Raw genomic sequence first — 17,840 nt, 5'->3', positions numbered from 1 at the left:
TTTAATATGTACGTAATTTAAGACATACGTGAGCCCGACCCCGTGGCCGAGTGGTTAGCACATCGCGCTGCGATGCCAAGGGTCCCGGGTTCGAATCCCGGTCGGGTATGGTTGTTTGTGAATGTCCATTTTCATCCATTTCATCATTTCATCACTCATCCCCATCTTCGCAAATTAGCCAAGAGGCACAAAACGCGAAGTAAAATAAACTAAATCAATCAATCAAGACATACGTGAGTGTTCACGTGCTCATGCGAACATTATCAGGCGAAGCGCCTGCTGTGCAGGGTTTCATATGATGATGTAAAATATTTTTATGATTTTATGATATTAGCATCCAGGGAGCCTGCACGCAGGATTTTTTCTCAGGGGAGGCAGAGTCATAGAAACGTTTAGTATTATTATTATTATTGCTATTATTATTAGTTACTACTACTACTACTACTTTACAAATCATAAAATTCAGATTCGATATACTTTGGGATTGTATACAAGTTCAGCCTCAAGTCTACTATTTAGATAGAAACAGAATGATGCACCTTTCTTCCTTTCAATAAGCATCTAGCCTAACTACGAGGGTCACTATTTATATTTTGAGCCTTGGCAACACTGATTGAAGTTAGGCGCGATTTGACGTTTGCACGGAATCGTCTGGCATTATTGACCATAACGTACTTCAAATGTTTTGTCAATAGCTTCATTTGTGTTGTTTATGTTGCCTTGGAGATTGCGCGACAACAATAAAATGGAATTAAATCGTGAACATTTTCGTGCGATGATTTTTTACGATTTTCGACGTGGATTATCAAGACAAGAGTGCATCGATAAACTTACTTCCACATTTGGCGATGAAGCCCCATCCTTTGCCACTGTGAAACGCTGGTATAACGAATTTAATCGTGGCCGCCATTCGCTCACCGACGAGATTCGCGAAGGTCGTCCAAAATCAGTCGTTGTTCAAGAAAACATTGTTGCTGTGCAAAACCTAATACTGCAAGATCGTCATGTGACATAGTGTGAAATTGAGGCAACCATAGGCATTAGTTCCACCAGCATATATAAAATATTACATGATCATTTAGCTGTGAGAAAGGTTTGTTCTCGTTGGATCCCACACAATTTGACAAAAACTGAAAAAGACGCTCGCGTCAATTGGTGCAAACAAATGCTCAATAAATACAATCGTGGTGCTTCAAAAGACGTATATAAGATTGTAACAGGTGACGAATCATGGATATATGCATATGAGCCGGAACGTAAACAGCAGTCGACTGTGTGGGTGTTTCAAGATGAACCCAATCCAACAAAAGTTGTTTGCGCTCGAAGCACATCGAAACAAATGGTCGCCTGTTTTTTCGGGAAAACTGGTCATGTGGCAACTGTGCCTTTAGAGGAACGTAGAACGGTCAACTCTGAATGGTACACAACAATTTGTTTGCCAGAGGTCTTCGGTCAAATACGGAAAACAAACAAACGCCGTCGGATCATTCTTCATCAAGACAATGCCAGCTGTCACACATCTCGTCTAACAACCGACTTTATGAACAGTCAAAAAATCGAATTGATGGGTCATCCACCGTACAGTCCTGATTTGGCACCCAATGACTTCTTCTTGTTCCCGAATGTCAAGAATAAATTGCGTGGACAACGATTTTCGTCGGCGGAAGACGCCGTTGATGCGTTCAAGAACCATATTATGGAGGTGTCTCAAGAAGATTGGAAAAACTGCTTTGACAAATGGTTCGAACGAATGCAAAAGTGTATTGACCATAAAGGAGAATACTTCGAAAAACAATAAAGCAGTTTTCAATGCCAAATTCCTGTTTTTTCATTGTTAGGCTCAAAATATAAATAGTGACCCTCGAATTTGTTGATGAACAAGCAGTTCTTTTTCTTCTTGTACTCTTTCACAATGCACGGGTATCAATCAAAGCCGGAGACCACTTAATCTACTGTCGTTCCATGGTATCTGTGCTCCATGTTTTTATGTGCCGAAGGGTACTTTAATTATAATAATAATAATAATAATAACAATAATGATGATGATAATAATAGTTTCTGTAAGTCCCAGAAAACAACATTTTTTGTTATAAAATATATCTACAATTTCACCATTCAAAATACAGTTACTCCTTCCAGAAATCTCAGGGAGGGCAAGTGCCCCTCCTGCCCTCTCCCCCCCCCATGCGGGCACCCTTGATTAGCATGTTATGCAGATTAAAAATAAATCCTGCAGGACTTGTTTGAAGTTACCTATCAAATGATGCATCACTTTATCACTATATTTTTGATACACACCCTAGGAATCCCCTGCACACATTTGGTGGAGCACAGCCTATGTTCAATACAAACCCTCGACTTTGCCCATCAATTTTAATAAATTGACAGCTCAGCTCCTATCTATTTATTAATCATTCTTAAACTATTATCCTGTTATCAACTCAGAGTCAGCTTGTATATTTGATTTAGTAGACAACTCCACACACACATAAAACTGGCTTCTGTGACAGACTTTTCAGCATAATATTCTGCATACAAGGATGTATTTAGGGGGAGGTCCAGGGGATCCGGACCACCCCCACGAAAGACTTACCAAGAACTAAAATAAAATAATGAAAATTTACATTTCATCATAATACTGCACTCGATTGTACTATAATTAATGGTTATTTATTTCGTATGAACTTGGAAGGCAAGGGTTGTTATTCTATTTATTATTATTTGGACCACACTGCTTTGAAGGACAGTATGAAAGATTTATGCATACTATTACTTATGATAATATGCATAAAATTAATCAGGAACTTTACATATCCTCAACTGGATATTCTATAAATATTAAATTCTTTATCTATTTGACATTAATTTACCTCATTTTTTATACAAAATTTGGCGATCTAAGTACATGCAAGCTAGATAACAAATATATGGTGTTATATCTATATTCTTATACAATCTTTTTATGTATTCACATGATAATAAAAATGCAGTATTAATAAATTTATATATTTTAATTAATATTTAATATAATTATAACCTAATTATTTAAATTTATACATTTAGAAGATTATTATTATTATTATTGAGACAGTTGGTTCCCCCCCAAATATTCTAGATGGCCTGTCTACATAACCAGAGGTCTCAGGTTCGAACCTTGATTAATGTCATGGGAATATCACTGTGTTTGTTCCATCATCTATGACACCAGTTCATCATTCATCCTCATTGTTGTGATTGATCCAAGAAGTAGACAAGCAAGATAAAATAAATTTAAAAAAAAAAACAGTCTTCAAAGTGGCAGGATAAAAGTTCAAAAATCTGATTTGAGCATTTTTACAATTCCAAAGCTTTCTTCACTTTACCACAATATAAATGCAAGGTAAAATCTATAAATGGTGATATAAAAGGTAAAGGTAAAGTGTTCCCCTGTGCATAGCACCATGCCATGAAGGCGTATAGGGGGTGTGGGGGTAACGCCCCACACTTTCTTGATCCGGTCGTGAGTGAGGGTGATGTGATCAGCATCACGCCCCTGACCGCCTTTACCCCCCAGGGTTTCCCCCAGGTACCCATGTTATTCGACGCTGGGTTGGCACCGGGGCCGCTTCCATCGTTAGAAAAGTTCCCGAATTTGAACCGGCCGGGGATCGAACCCGGGACCTTGAGCATGGTAGTCAGACGCGTTACCGACTGAGCCACCGCGGTGATATTCATTAATTAAATTAAATTAAGTGTAATTAGGTGTAATTAACTATCATTTTAAGAATGAAACATTCTATGGGTTCCTCATCCCCCTCACCAGTTGACACCTTCTCATGAGCTTGAAGCATATCCTGATCCAGGCATGTAGCCAGGAGGAGGGCTAAGGGGGCTGAAGCCCCCCCTGAAATGCTACAAATATCCAATTTAAATAGTGTATAGTAGTGATTAATTTTACTTCCTTAGCAAGATTAAACATTAGATCCAAAAAAGTTTAGTGTATAATAGAGCAGCCAGTTTATATTTTTTATATTCTACAATTTAATCCAAAGAACAAATGGATCCACAGCTCTCAAAATTTATAGTTTTCTTTGTGAGAGGTCACCCAATATAAACTTTATGAGTTAAATTTTCCCATAACTGTTGTCTTTTTTGAACGGAATAGGTAAAAGGTAATAACAAAATACAGTAACTATGAATTTCCGTACACTAAGTGAACAAAATGTAAGAAAAATAATGTCACTCATACGGTGGATCAAGTAGCACTTATATAATTATAATAATAATAATAAAAATAAAATTGGTTTATTTTTAATATCTTATAATAGTTATTATTGTAAAATGACAATTATAACCGTGGTAATAATTTTGTCATTATTATTTCTTTTAATGAAGTTTTATCAATGACCTGTCCTCCTCTACAAATATTTCTGGCGACGCCTCTGCTGATAAGGCATGAGCCCTCCCCGAAATAAAATCCTGGCTACGGGCCTGTCCTGATCCATCATATTTCTTAATTTAGCAGTTATCAAAATGGACGATAATTTAAATTTGTTCATTATTTCGACTTTTAATTGTAAAAGAGACTGAGTCAGTGCTTATTACTACGAAAAAACAGATAAAATATGTTCTATGTTAAATTAAAGTGAATGAAAGGAAGCCAAAGTGAACATGGTTGCCAAATTTCTTGACTGTTGTCTGAATGCTCTGATAGGTTATTGAGGTTTTCGGGGGGGGGGGGGATTTTCTCCCCTGGGCTACTCCCTGTAGGACCTGTAGCACAAGGTGCTACAGACTGCTGAATTTCTTATCGTGCTGGATTGGTCGCTTCCCCGCTCCCCACATCCTTGCCAGCTGTAAGATTAGAAAAGAGCTATACAAATGCTTTAATCTATAATTTCTGTCTATCCACTCTTCCTCTCTCATAGATTTCTATTCATTGAATTAGCAGTGAAACTCTATGTAGTGTGTTTCTCTCCAATATCAGTCTCTCATAATATTGGGTAGTGAATGAAACAATACAACAACAAAACTTTTGGACAACAAGTAAAAAATGGTGGTCTATACCAAGAAAAGTTTCTTGATGTTTTGCATGAAATTGAGAGACTAATCAAACACAATGTTACTGTGCTTATTTGCATAGTTTTTAAATAATATCTGTATATTTGTGAGAAGGACATAATGAATGATAATTATAATACTGAAACTTTATTTGTACATTTGTATTACAAACATTGTGAAAGTTCTTTGAAAGATGCAAGACTTATATACAGAAATACACATGCTACTTTTTATAGATAAAGTGACCTGGCACAAAGCAAAATGTGACATTTCGGTTTTAGTACAAAATTTTATGAATATACATTCTCTTTTACAATCTCGCAATTCAATACAATATAAACCATTAGATATTTTTAAAGTCAAAACATTGACTGGAATTATGATAACAAAGTGAATGAATTTATAAAACATTTATTTGTTTGAGAACTTGAAACATATACATAATTATTGGAGGATACTGTTTCTTGTGTGCCAGTTCAAATGTCATTTATTTTTTTCTGCGAAGAAAGACACTACACTGACATAATCACACATAATATGAATAATAAACTTAGAAGTAACATTTAATTAACAAAATAAACCCCAACTTGCATTATGATCCCATAATTCAGTATTCTTTCACAAGATATAATTTACAGAAAAATATGACTTCTTTGGTTAATGGGGTAGGGATTGTCCCAGTTTATATTTGTAACTGTTTTAATCAGTCAGAATATCTCTAAAAAATTACAGTTGTTATTTTTTGGAAGCAATAAACACTAGAAACATATTAACATTTGATATGTTAAGCATATTTTGCATAGTGCCTTGTTTACTCTTGAATACAAAATTACATTGTATAATCAGCTGACCATTTTAAGCATTCTTAAAGATTATTTTGTGATGTAATTTCTAAATGTATTATTTATTTGGCGTAGATGAGAGAAACTGTGAATCAATACATTATTAAAACCAATCCGTTATTTGGTTACAAATAAACAGTTTTTAATACACAAATATGCTTACGTAATTCAATTTATTTCAGTGATTGTCATCATCATTCACAAGGAATATGTTTACATGTGACAATAACAAACATCGCAACAGTAGTCGTCAAAATTAATCACATTACATAAGTATATTTGTGGATGAAAAGTTTTTCGTAGAAACAGTACATGCCTGTATATGAATCGCAAAGAATGAAGATAAGTCTACATTTGTATAATTAAGCAGGCCAGTTGTCTTTAGAAGATAAAGTAATGCAAAGACGTGTGGACAACAGACATGATGTGGACATTATGTGAATACTGGCTTATGCCCTAAATTTGGATTTCGTTCCCACAAATGGGGAAACACCAATTCCAGTGACCAATAACATACTGACACAAATGGGAGAGGAAAGAGGAGTTTACAGGATTCTTGTTGGGAAACCTGATGGTAAGAGACCTGTAGGAAGGCCAAGATGAAGATGGAGGGACAACGTTGAGATGGACCTAAGGGAAATCAGTAGGGATGGAAAAGAGTATACAGATCTTGCTCAAGATAGGGAAAGATGGAAGGCCTGTGTTGCTGCAGCCATGAACCTTCGGGTTTAAGAAGGCTAGAGAGTTAGTTAGTTAGTTTTAATAACATACTGATGAAGCACCATATTTTCATGAGTTTTTTTTTTTTTTGTTTAAATGTTGTATGCAAGGGCAGCTGCAAGAATAAGGAGGGGCAAGAATCACTTTTCATCAGAGGAAGTAAAATGTTCCTTTTTTAAAGCCATACATTTTTGTAAGGGAATCAGGTTGTTGACATAAAATTGATTAAGTTATAGTTGTCATAATCAATGCTAGAATTATCTTACACATTAATGACAAACTGTTATTTTCGTATCCCCACTTTCTTGCTTATTGGTCATTTTCTCAGTATTTTTATAAATTGCATTTTAAATATTTTAAAGTGTTCTTAACTACATTTTACTCCTTCATGGCCATTCTTTTATTTCCGTCATATTTACTTCTTCCAAACTTAAATTGTTGAAAATCAATCTTGGCTTCACACTGCTTAAAATAAACTGAATGAATAAGGATATGGACAATTTGGGTACACATATTGCTGAATCAATAAGAAGGAAAAATACTATGAATTTAGATGCACTGCCCACATCACACAACTGTAAGATCCATGTTGATTTTTGAGAACTACCCATATCAAACTGCAGACACACTGCAAATATTTTCTCTTTCTTTAAAACAAGCTTTTAATACAGCATATAATGGGTGATTTTTTATTCATGACACCATTTGTTGTCCTTGCAGTGACAGTGGTGTCTCCAATGGACTGGGGTGGGTTGTTGGTGTTCCTTTGGCCCCCACATTCACCATTGGCAAGTCTGTTGTCACTACTCAAAGGAAACTCCATCAACGTTTCAGTGTGAATGGCAGACCTAATATGCGACGGATGGGTGATAAGTTTATGAGGGCTGGCTGCAGTTTACATTCTGGAACAGCGACTCAATATTTTCCAAACTTTATAAACTCATTTAGAAGGTCTCAATATTGATCAACCAATGTGACCATTAATAATAGCCTAACAATGCCGATAATTAAGTCTCCAAACCTTTCCCAATCAGACGATTATTACGAATTTTTATTAAGGCTTGACTGGACCTCTGGCAGCCGAAAGGACGAATTTTTTCAAATTTTCCTTTCCATTCGAAACAACTCTTTGATATTCCAAAATATGAAAAATTACAAACGCTTAGAATTCCTTCTAGAGCATTGCCATGAATTTTTGTGTAGTTTGATTTCACTGTTATCTAGATATTATCAATAGTTTAATAGACTTACTTAATCGTGTAACTTTTGAGAATATCTAGATAACAGCGAAAGCAAAGTACTCAAAAATTCACGTCAATGCTCTAGAAGGAATTTTAAGCATATGTAATTTTTCATATTTTGATTTTCCGAATGAAGAAGAACATTTGAAAGAATTCGCCCTTATGACAAAGCTCCAGTCAAGCATTGAGTCACGAACCTGATTTCCTGCAAAGAATAAGAATATCATGAATGAAAATCACCCTGTACTTTCGGTAGATTAGTAACAAAGTTTTGTAGCTCCAAAAACAAGCATGTGTTTTTGCTTCTTTAGTGCGGCGCACTAAAACTCACTTCCAAAGCTTAAGGTGATAGAGCAATTGATGTACTTCCTTATATGGTTGTAATTAATAATATTTTTGCTTCAGTATACAGTATGCTTCTCTTGCATGATAACTTTGTCATTTCACTATAATTTTAGTATATTTTGCTACTGTCATTACTGAATCACTGGTAACTACACTGAAAACTTACAACTTATACATAATTGCATCAAAAATCACATTTGTACAATTAACACTTGCATACTTTAGGGAACTTTTGGTCCAAAGTGACAAGTGACATGCAACATGGGGGTTATACACTGAAGTGACAAACGTCATGGTCCCCTTCAGTATGTAAAAAACATTCACTGAACACGCAACCTACAGACCAAGGTGACACAATGCACTGTTGTGAAAACAGCACAATTCAAGCAACAAGCAACATGTGTAGCTTGTTCCATCACCTTGGTACGAAAGGTTGAAGTTATTTCTGAAGGTTCATTCCCAAATGACGTGTCATATGTCACTCGTCACTTCAGTCCGAAAGCTCCTTTAGAGGCAAATCTGGCTTTTAGCCATTTCTGAATAGTAGGGAGTTCGACTAGGCTGAAGAGAGTTCTTTTCTGTATGAAATAATCATGGATTCAAATGTTCTCCCCTTGTTACTGTACAGCATTCAGAAACTGGCCTCCTCCAACATGAGGCTCAAGCACAGAGCAGTTTAAAAAACAAAACTGTGCACCACTGTAATCACTTACATAAACACATGCACTTTCACAGTGCTACAAACATTGAAATTTCCCTTCAATCAAACACCTCGAACCAGACAAGTCGTAACATCCTAAAGCCTGCTGTCGGCCACTTCACCAGGGTCTTCGAGTGCAGCCTTTCGATCCTCGATAGCTTTGAGTAACTTCTTCCTTGGTCCGGTGGGTAGGCCCAACCCTTTCAGGTCGTCCTCTGTCAGCAGCATCAGAGCTTCGAGATCAATCTGTTCGTCTATGAATTGCTGCACGTAGTCCCCAAGGCCAAATGATAAGAGGAACAGCTGGAGTGGCGACCATTCCGCATCATCATCGTCGTTGTCATCTGCAAAGAAATGAACAGTTGAATGTAGGAATTGTAGCTGTGGTAACGGCCCCGATTCCCTTCTTTTAATCTGGCCCTGGATTATTTTCCTTCTTCAATAACTTTCTATCTCTCTCCTTCCGCACCTTTCCCTGGGTGTCTCGAGAGCAGATTTATAAAGAGGGGGATTACACATAAAATTTATATTTCAGTCCCTAGGTTCATATATAATGCAACATGTACAGAGAGTGAATAAACAACTGGTTAAAAAAGTACTATAGCTCTAGGAGTTAATTCGTCAAATCAAAACATTATCTTGTAGGATTACATGGGTTCATTATACGCTGTTTTTATATACATATTTACGTAGCATTTCCATATGTACATTGACCAAATCAACTGATTTCCATAATTCAGTAAATGGCCTAACCATTGGTACTTTCCCTAACACAGAGTTAGTCTAACTATCTTTTGAATGCAAAATTGAGTTCATTTGTGGGTTTGACCAAAGATGTTGTCAGAAATTTATTCATTGTTCAGGTCATTGATACAAAATTGATTAGATAGCAATATTATTGCTGGCCTTCATGGTGAAGTGCACAGCATATCACACTATGAAGTCTGATATCCAAGGTTCAAGCACTGGTTAAGGCATGAATGCATTATTGAGGGCCTCCCTGATGGTGCAGTTGAAACGTCATCACCCTACAATCAAGGGACCACATGTTTGATACCCAATGGAAGCACATAGTGGTTCAGATCCCATTAAAACTGTAGGTCCAGTCTCTATTAGTCTATTTTGTGAATAAAATTGACTTAACACGGAACTCAACAACATGAATGCATGACTGTTTGTATGGAAATCCAATTCTTAAGTTGAACATTCATCCTCTTCGTCACGGTCAACCCAAGAGGTGGAAAAGCAACTTAAAAGGATAATGTAAAATATAATTAATAATAAAATTATAAGCTAATAACAATACAAATTGTTACTTCTTAGGCTCGTGACAATATGTAGCACATACAAGTTAGAATAAAAGGAACTACGGCCTCCCTGATGGCATAGTGGTAATGTCTCTGCTTGAAATCAAGGGGTCCCGTGTTTGATACCTCGTGGGGGCACATTGCACAGTAGTTTAGATCCCACTTTAAACTGTAGGTCCAGTCCCAATAAGGCCTATCTGCGTACAAACTCGACTTAAAAATTAAAATTCAATATGAACTACATGGAATGGCTGCTCTTTAATTCATGCCTTGTTTACATATAAATTTCTATACCATACCACTTATGGCAGTTGCAACTCAAAGCAGAGTGCTACTGCACTCTCCTCAGAAGTGAACTCTTTGTTAAAATATAGTGAAATGGTTTTACATGTAAAACTATGCAGACTAGAGTCCAACAATAATTTCAGCTTGCAGGCACATGCTTTCCATGCTCCATTGCCATACCCTTGGTTTGCGCGTCCGTGGCCTGACATGGATAACGCTTCCAAATATAATTCCAAAAGAATATGTTTAAATTAACTTGTGCATTAGATTCATGTGATGCAAGACAGCAGAACTTCATTCTAATTTATTGACTAGGTTTGCACTACCAAATGCACCAGCTACCAGCCACCACTGCTTGCAAGTCCTGAGTTAAAAGTATTTTAAAAAGTTAACACTTCCTGCTTCATCCTTTTATCTTAGTGTACCAAATCAATACTTTATTAACCCCAGGGAAAATTAGCACACTATTTGCAGATATCAAATTCACAGTTTGGTATTGATTGGTAAAGAATAGAAGTTAGTAGTCTTGCTCTTCAAAAATAGCTGCATTGAGGGAACACTAGTCAAGGAGAGAATATTAGGCAGCTTCAAGGCCAAAGTGACATGTTTACAAAATTTCAGCCATGAATTTAAGGGAGATATAATTGATAAATTTTGTACATTTAATTTCTAGCAGCATGGTGTGACTTCAGCAAATAGAATTTGAATGTTTTTAGTCCTAATCTACATGTACAGGCTGAGGCAAAAGTCAGGTTGGGAAATCACACTTATTATGCTTTCTTTGAGGTCGTCCAGACTCTTCATTTTCTTAGCATACGTGATGTGCTTTACGTGTCCGTACAAGTAAAAATTGGGGGCAGTGGGTCTGGCAACCATGATGGCCATTCATCTATGTAATCTGACTTTTGCCTCAATCTGTATTTTCGATTGCTGCTTCAGAACTAAGTCTTTTTTTATCTTCTTGTGTGACATGAACTTGATTTGTCTGGTTCACCGAAATCATATCAGAATGTATTTGGTTAGAATAATATATAATTTAAATGTGATAATCCTGATTGTTATAGCTCTTTTCCAGTCTTACGGCGGTGCTCTATATTGCTGGCAAGGGAAGTGGGGAAGGGAGCAATCCAGCATGATAAGGAACGCAACAGCCTGTAGAGCAAGGTGCACATAGTAGTTCCTCCCCTCGACGTCGTAACTCTTGGCACCACCGCTGTTGTCTGGTTGGTCTGCTGCGTATTCCTCACTTCCCTTGCCAGCATAGAGAGCACCTGCTGTAATAATAGAAAAAACCTATAATGAAATACACAGGAGAAATAACAGGAAAATGTGGCAGCTGAGAGTATCAAAAAATATTATCACTAGAGAAAGGAATTTTATGAAATTTCATATTCTCTATTTTTTACCGGACAGCGAAAAAACTTGAGATCTATATGTTCCGATAGGCATAGACTTCATTGCACATGAAAAAGTTTCATACTTCATAATATTTTGACAAAAGCTTCATATTTTGTTTATATTTTAATGTTTTATGCTGAAGTTGTCTCAATTATATTATAAAAATCTTCGTGGAAATGCCAACAATATGTTTATGGTATATTTGTTTTTTTTTCTTGTTCTTTGGGTTTTTTCAAGCATTTCTGGAGCAAAATGCTGTGAAAGCATGTTGCCTAAGGCCAGAAATCTATGTTTATGTTCAGCGATAACTGTGGATGACTAGTTCTCAAACCCTTGGGGGCATTTGGGAGGGAGGGGCTAGTGAATGGAATTTCATGGCGAAACTTTTTGTTATTTACTGCAATAAATATGAGTTCTACGTATGATGTGCAGTATATACTGAGGAAGTAATTTTGTGACCAAAGTCTTTTATTCCATTTATATTTGAAACATGTAGAAACACTTCGACATAAATTTTCATATTTCTTCATATTTTGGCATCTTCAATTTCATATTTTCCTAAAATTTTCTTCATAAAAATCCGTTCTTTAATTATCACTAATTCGGAGCTTCCCAGAAATAAAGGAGGGTTGGTGACCTTGCTTGCATGCCACTTGGGCTGGGTCATTTTCTCAGTAGCATCAGTGAATGCTCATGTCGCTTGTCACTTCGATATGACATGTCAGTCTTGAAGTTGCCTGAGACAAGAACTATTGCTGCTTACCAGAGATAATGTCTTCTTCATCCCATGGCATATTCCTATTCCTTTGAGCCAGGCTACCAGCACTTCCTATGCTGTCGTCCATCCCACTCCGTGGGTCTGAGCCCTTATCGCTCGCATGAGCACTGTCCCTGTCATCAGCTTTACGAGACGGAAGTGCACTCAGTGTCGCTGTTATTGAATTTCTGCAAAATATAATAAATAATAATATAAATGCCCAAAATAATTTGTGGATCTTTTCCTTGTTGTCTACTCTCATCACACTACCCATAAATGAATTTGTTTCAATTCAATCCACAAATAAGTCATTAATTCACTTGGATTTCTGTCCTAAACTTAAAATAGCTAAACAGATTTAAAAATGATTCATCATTCTTCCTTTTAATAGACCCAAAGGGCGAAGAATGCAGGTCTATTATGTCCTCTTTTAGAATCATTTAGGACAATTACTGCTATTCAAATTATTATTACTGTTATTATTACAGGGTTACTTTAAAGTTGTGTGTTTATTGTCATAAACTTGGAGAATATTTTATTAGCTTTTTATTCTAGCGTAAACAGGAAGGAGCAATTGAAATGGAAAAAAAATAGATTTTTAATCAAAACCTCAAACTGATGCTTACAATATATGAAACATGCAAGCATACTTTTAGTTTAGAATTAAGCTCTGTTATATTGCGAACAAAGCAAGCATCATTTTTTTTTGTTAACATAATTACAATACTCTCATGATATTTCTAAATGTATGCATTTCATGCAAATTAAAGAAAACCATGGTAATTAAGCAAATTTACAGCTTGATGCATATTGCATCACCAATAAGGAAAGGGGGGGGGGATAAGTTGACCAGTTTAACGAAAGTCTGGATTAACTGAAATATCCTAAAAGAACAGTAGAAAGTGCATTAAAACTCTGTTTATACAAGGGTTGGATAAAAAGTAATGGCAACACTGGTATAATTGGTACTTGACTGTATTGGCAGAGGAGCACGTGTTACATTCCTTCAAAGTAATCGCCCCTCATCTCTGCGACCTTCTGCCACACATATGGAAGGCGTCGTACACTGTCAGCGCGTCCATCTCTGTCGATGTCCCGCAGTGACCGCCCTATAGCACGTATGATGGCTTCGCGCGTGTCGTAGTGCTTCCCGCCCAGTGGTTCCTTCATTTTGACAAAACGGTCGTAATCACACGGTATCATACTGGTGAATACGGCGGATGTTCCAGTACATCCCACTACCAGTTATGCAGGAGGGCCGTCACATTGTTCGCAGTGTGACACCTTGCATTGTCAAGCAGGATGATGGGACACCGTGCCGTCGCTTCCTTCTTAATGCGAGACGAAGGTGGTGTTGCAAGAAGGTGCAGAAGTAGGCTGCGTTGACCGTCTGCCTGAGAGACGTTGTTCTTCTTGCCTAAAAATATTGTTAGGGCGCTTGCACTCTCGTCCTCTGCTTCAGAGCACTGCTGTTTTTGACTGAATAACATACAATCGCTCCCACTCACTATACTTCCTCGTCTGACATTCCTTTATCAGCCACGAAACGCTTGTGGCGCTGTGACTCACCCCTTTCACGGGACAGCAGTGTTGCCATTACTTTTTATCCAACCCTTGTAGCAACAAAACACGTTCATTATGGTGTATTTAAAGGGCATAGGCTTAATACACTATACAGTAAAGTACAAAGTCTGGGGGAAACAGAATTTCATCAGTGGTTAACTGCCTTTTCTTTGGGAAGTTCTCTTGTTGACTTCTAGTCACATTTAGAAACCTTGCATTCTGCTTTTTTTTTCTTTTTTTTTTATACCTGTCTGGATTAAGCGAAGTCTGGCTTATCGGGGTCCTTATTAATGAGGTTTTACTGTATTAAACAAATTTAGCTCATTTTATAGAACTAATACTCAAGTTCATATTTGTTAGAATTTTACATATGATATTTGTATTCCTAGATATAGAAAAGGCATATGATAGAATGGACAGAACAAAGATTTGGAAGGGTTGAGGAAGAGAGAGTGTGTAGAGTGCAGAGCACATACAAGGCCAAGCTGAGCTGTGTGAAGACACCTGTGGGAAGAACAGAGTGGTTCAGTATAAGTAATGGACTAAAACAGGGAAGTGCTCTTTCCCCACTACTCTTCATAATTACAGTGGATGCAATTAATGAAGAGGTGGGGAAGAAGATAGGAGAGGAAGAGATGAAGGCCCTGTTGTTTGCTGATGTCTTAGTAATATGGGAAGGGAAGAAGTAGTACAGAGACAGCTTGATAGTTGGATTGAGGAAATCAGAAGAGCAGGAATGAAATTCAGTGCAAAGAGTGAGGTGCTAATAACAACAAGAAACAGAGCCAAAAATGAACCAAGAATAAATATGGACACGGAAGAGTTGAGGGTAGTGGAGAGCTTCAAATATCTAGGAGGCATAATTGAGAGAAGTGGAAGAATAGATGAGGAGGTAAACAGAAGAGGACAAATGGGTGGTGGACTATATCAAAGCATTCGAAGATTAATATGGAACAGGGATGTACCTATGAAATGCAAGAAGGTAATATATAACACATACTATGTGCCAATAATTACATACGGAGCAAAGACTTGTACATTGACAGAAAGACACAAAAGAAGGAAGACTAGAAGGGATAGAATAAGGAATGAGGAGATCTGACATACAGTGGGTGTGGTGAAGCTTCAGGACAGGATAGATCAGGCACAGATGAGATGGTTCGGACACATGAAGAGGATGATGAAGAAAGACTACCAGTAAGAGATTATAATGCACAAGGAGTGGAATAAGGCCAAGGGGGAGACCAAGATGTCGGTGGAAAGAGCAGATAGCAGAGTGGTAGGAGAAGAGAACAAGATTGGAACACCGTGGAAAGAGAGGAGTGGTGGAAGACCAAGAAAGAATGGAGAGGCTTGACTTCTATGTCGACCCAGCCAGAGGCAGGAAATGGAAAAGGATGATAATAATTCAAAGAGCTCATCAATTCTGTCTTTTTGTGCATAGATTTAACAGGGGAATGACAAATAAACCTTATAAGGATGTAAAGTTTCCAACTCTATGAATTTGTTGCATTAAATCTATTAATATTACTAATTTTTAGACAACAGGACAAATACTTAAAATATTTTTAGTCTTGGTATGTACTGTCAGTTTTCCACTGTTTCAGAATAGTCAGATTAGAGGGAAGGGAGATGGGTAGTATATAAAAGCTTCCTAGACAGGGATGAAAACTTGGCATATACACAGTATTAATAACTTTTCTTTGAGATAAAAATAAAACATCTTTGAAATATTAATGGTTTGGTATATGTGGTTCAAGGTGCAGGTAAAGTTTTTGTTGATTGTCTATTTAATTTCGAAGGACCATTGCCTTCATTGACACAGACATTGTAGTGCATCACTGGTTTGTTGACTTCCAGCTAGCTGGTACCAGCAACTGGATATATTAAAGCACTGATATGCTACCATTTCTGCCCTAGACACCGTAATGCAAGTTCATAAAGGTACTAGTCCTTTGAAATTAATTGGATTAACAAAAATAGCAATGTGGAAATATGAAATTTTACTTGTATAATACCTTCACAGAACATTGGAACAATTTTTTCGTATGTATTTACAAAAAGTAACTAAATCTATAATCTGTTATAAACAATAGAATCCCACCTCTTTCCTGAATAAATTAAATGCCTCACTTTTATAGAGATCTGAAAAGTAGTACATATATTTAAATTATACAGGGTGTTCATAAAGTCTCTGTACCACTACAAAAAAACATAGCTCGGAAACTACATGCAATAGAACCATGATGTTGATTGCAAAATGAGCTACAACTCTCTACGTTTATATGCCATACACACCCCAGCATATCACTAGTAACAGTTAGGATACTCTCCGTTATTCTTCTTCGAAGAGTAGCAACATCTGAAACAGGAGTGCGGTTAACACAATCTTCGACAACCCCCAGAAGAAGAAATCCAAGGGTGTGATATCAGGAGAGTGTGGTGGCCAGGGAATAGGTTCATCGTGCATGGCCTATCCATCTGCCAGGGAAATGCCTATCCAGAAGACCTCGAACATCCTTGGACCAATGAGGGGGTGCCCCATCTTGTTGAAAAATTATGGTTGGCTGGAATTCCTTCACTGAGGAAGATGGTACTGTTCAAGCATGTCGAACTATGTTTTTTTTTTTTAATGGTACAGGGACTTTATGAACACCCTGTATATTACAGTGATAAGGCAATTTGAGATCCGATCAAGAGATCCAAGCAGAGGGTTTTACAGATGGAAACAAAGTGCTAAAGGACAATATCAAACTCTGCCTCAGTAAAGAATTTTTCATAAATTTCTCACCATTTTAGAATTGCTTCTAGAGCTGTGGTTCTCAAACTGTGGTATGCGCACCTGTCTAGAGCAGACTTCATAGTTTTAACGCTCAACAGGAAAATAGAGCTCCTTTTGTCACTGAAAATCGCTTAAATGAGCTGAATAAATGTCTGTCTGCATGGTAAACAACACAATACCATTGTTGGCCATGACAAAATATAAACTTTAAAGAAAAAACTTCAATTTGGAAGGAAATAAATAATTGTGAATGAACAACTGACATTCTTTCCACTTTCGTACATGAAAATGAACTCCAACTTCACGAGTGTGTAGTCATCGATATAAAGAAGCATTGCCTGCGTTTGATTAAAGACTTCGGCAAATACTTTTCTGAGACTTTAGACAGTGATTTCTGGATACCAGACCCTTTTTCTACAGTGGAGGATTGCAGACTACCAGACAGCTTTTCAACGAAAGAGAAGGGAGAAGTTATTGTACTATCCTGTGATGAAACTCTGAAATCCAGTTTGAAGAGAACATCTTTGACAGTTAATTTTAAACTAATGACCTTCAAAGTCATAAATAAAGGGTATTCTTTTAGGCCTTAATACATACAACGTACACTTTTTGTTGCAGATTGTGGACGATTTTTCTCATACAGCTGACTGCTTAATAAAGTTTTTGATCCCTTTCTCCACTACATACTTATGAGAGAGTGGTTTTGCCTAAGAAACAAGTACCGAAATAGACTAAATTTGGAGCCAATTTGCACTTGAAAGTGCACAACCAGACATCAAGAAACTATGCCAGGCTACGCAGGCACACCCTTCTCACTAGATAGTCTGAGGATTTACAATAAAAACTCCAAAATTGTGCTT

General features: G+C 37.0%; 1 protein-coding gene across 1 annotated transcript in view; it reads right to left on the bottom strand.

The window, feature by feature from the left end:
• Positions 1-5,183: 5,183 nt before the first annotated feature.
• The window catches only part of Sans (SAM_USH1G_HARP domain-containing protein Sans), a 136,941-nt gene continuing 124,284 nt past the window's right edge, over positions 5,184-17,840 (bottom strand). The window contains exons 6-7 of the mRNA XM_083125519.1: positions 12,642-12,823; positions 5,184-9,232 (exon numbers count right to left, since the gene is read on the bottom strand). Coding sequence (XP_082981645.1) covers positions 8,985-9,232; positions 12,642-12,823 — 430 coding nt within the window. The 3' untranslated portion in view covers positions 5,184-8,984. The remainder of the gene's footprint in view (positions 9,233-12,641; positions 12,824-17,840) is intronic.

The sequence above is a fragment of the Lepisma saccharinum genome, chromosome 7 (genome assembly GCF_977018435.1).
Source record: "Lepisma saccharinum chromosome 7, izLepSacc3.1, whole genome shotgun sequence".
In the NCBI taxonomy this organism is placed as follows: Eukaryota; Metazoa; Arthropoda; class Insecta; order Zygentoma; family Lepismatidae; genus Lepisma; species Lepisma saccharinum.
This window is presented reverse-complemented; position numbering and strand designations above follow the sequence as displayed.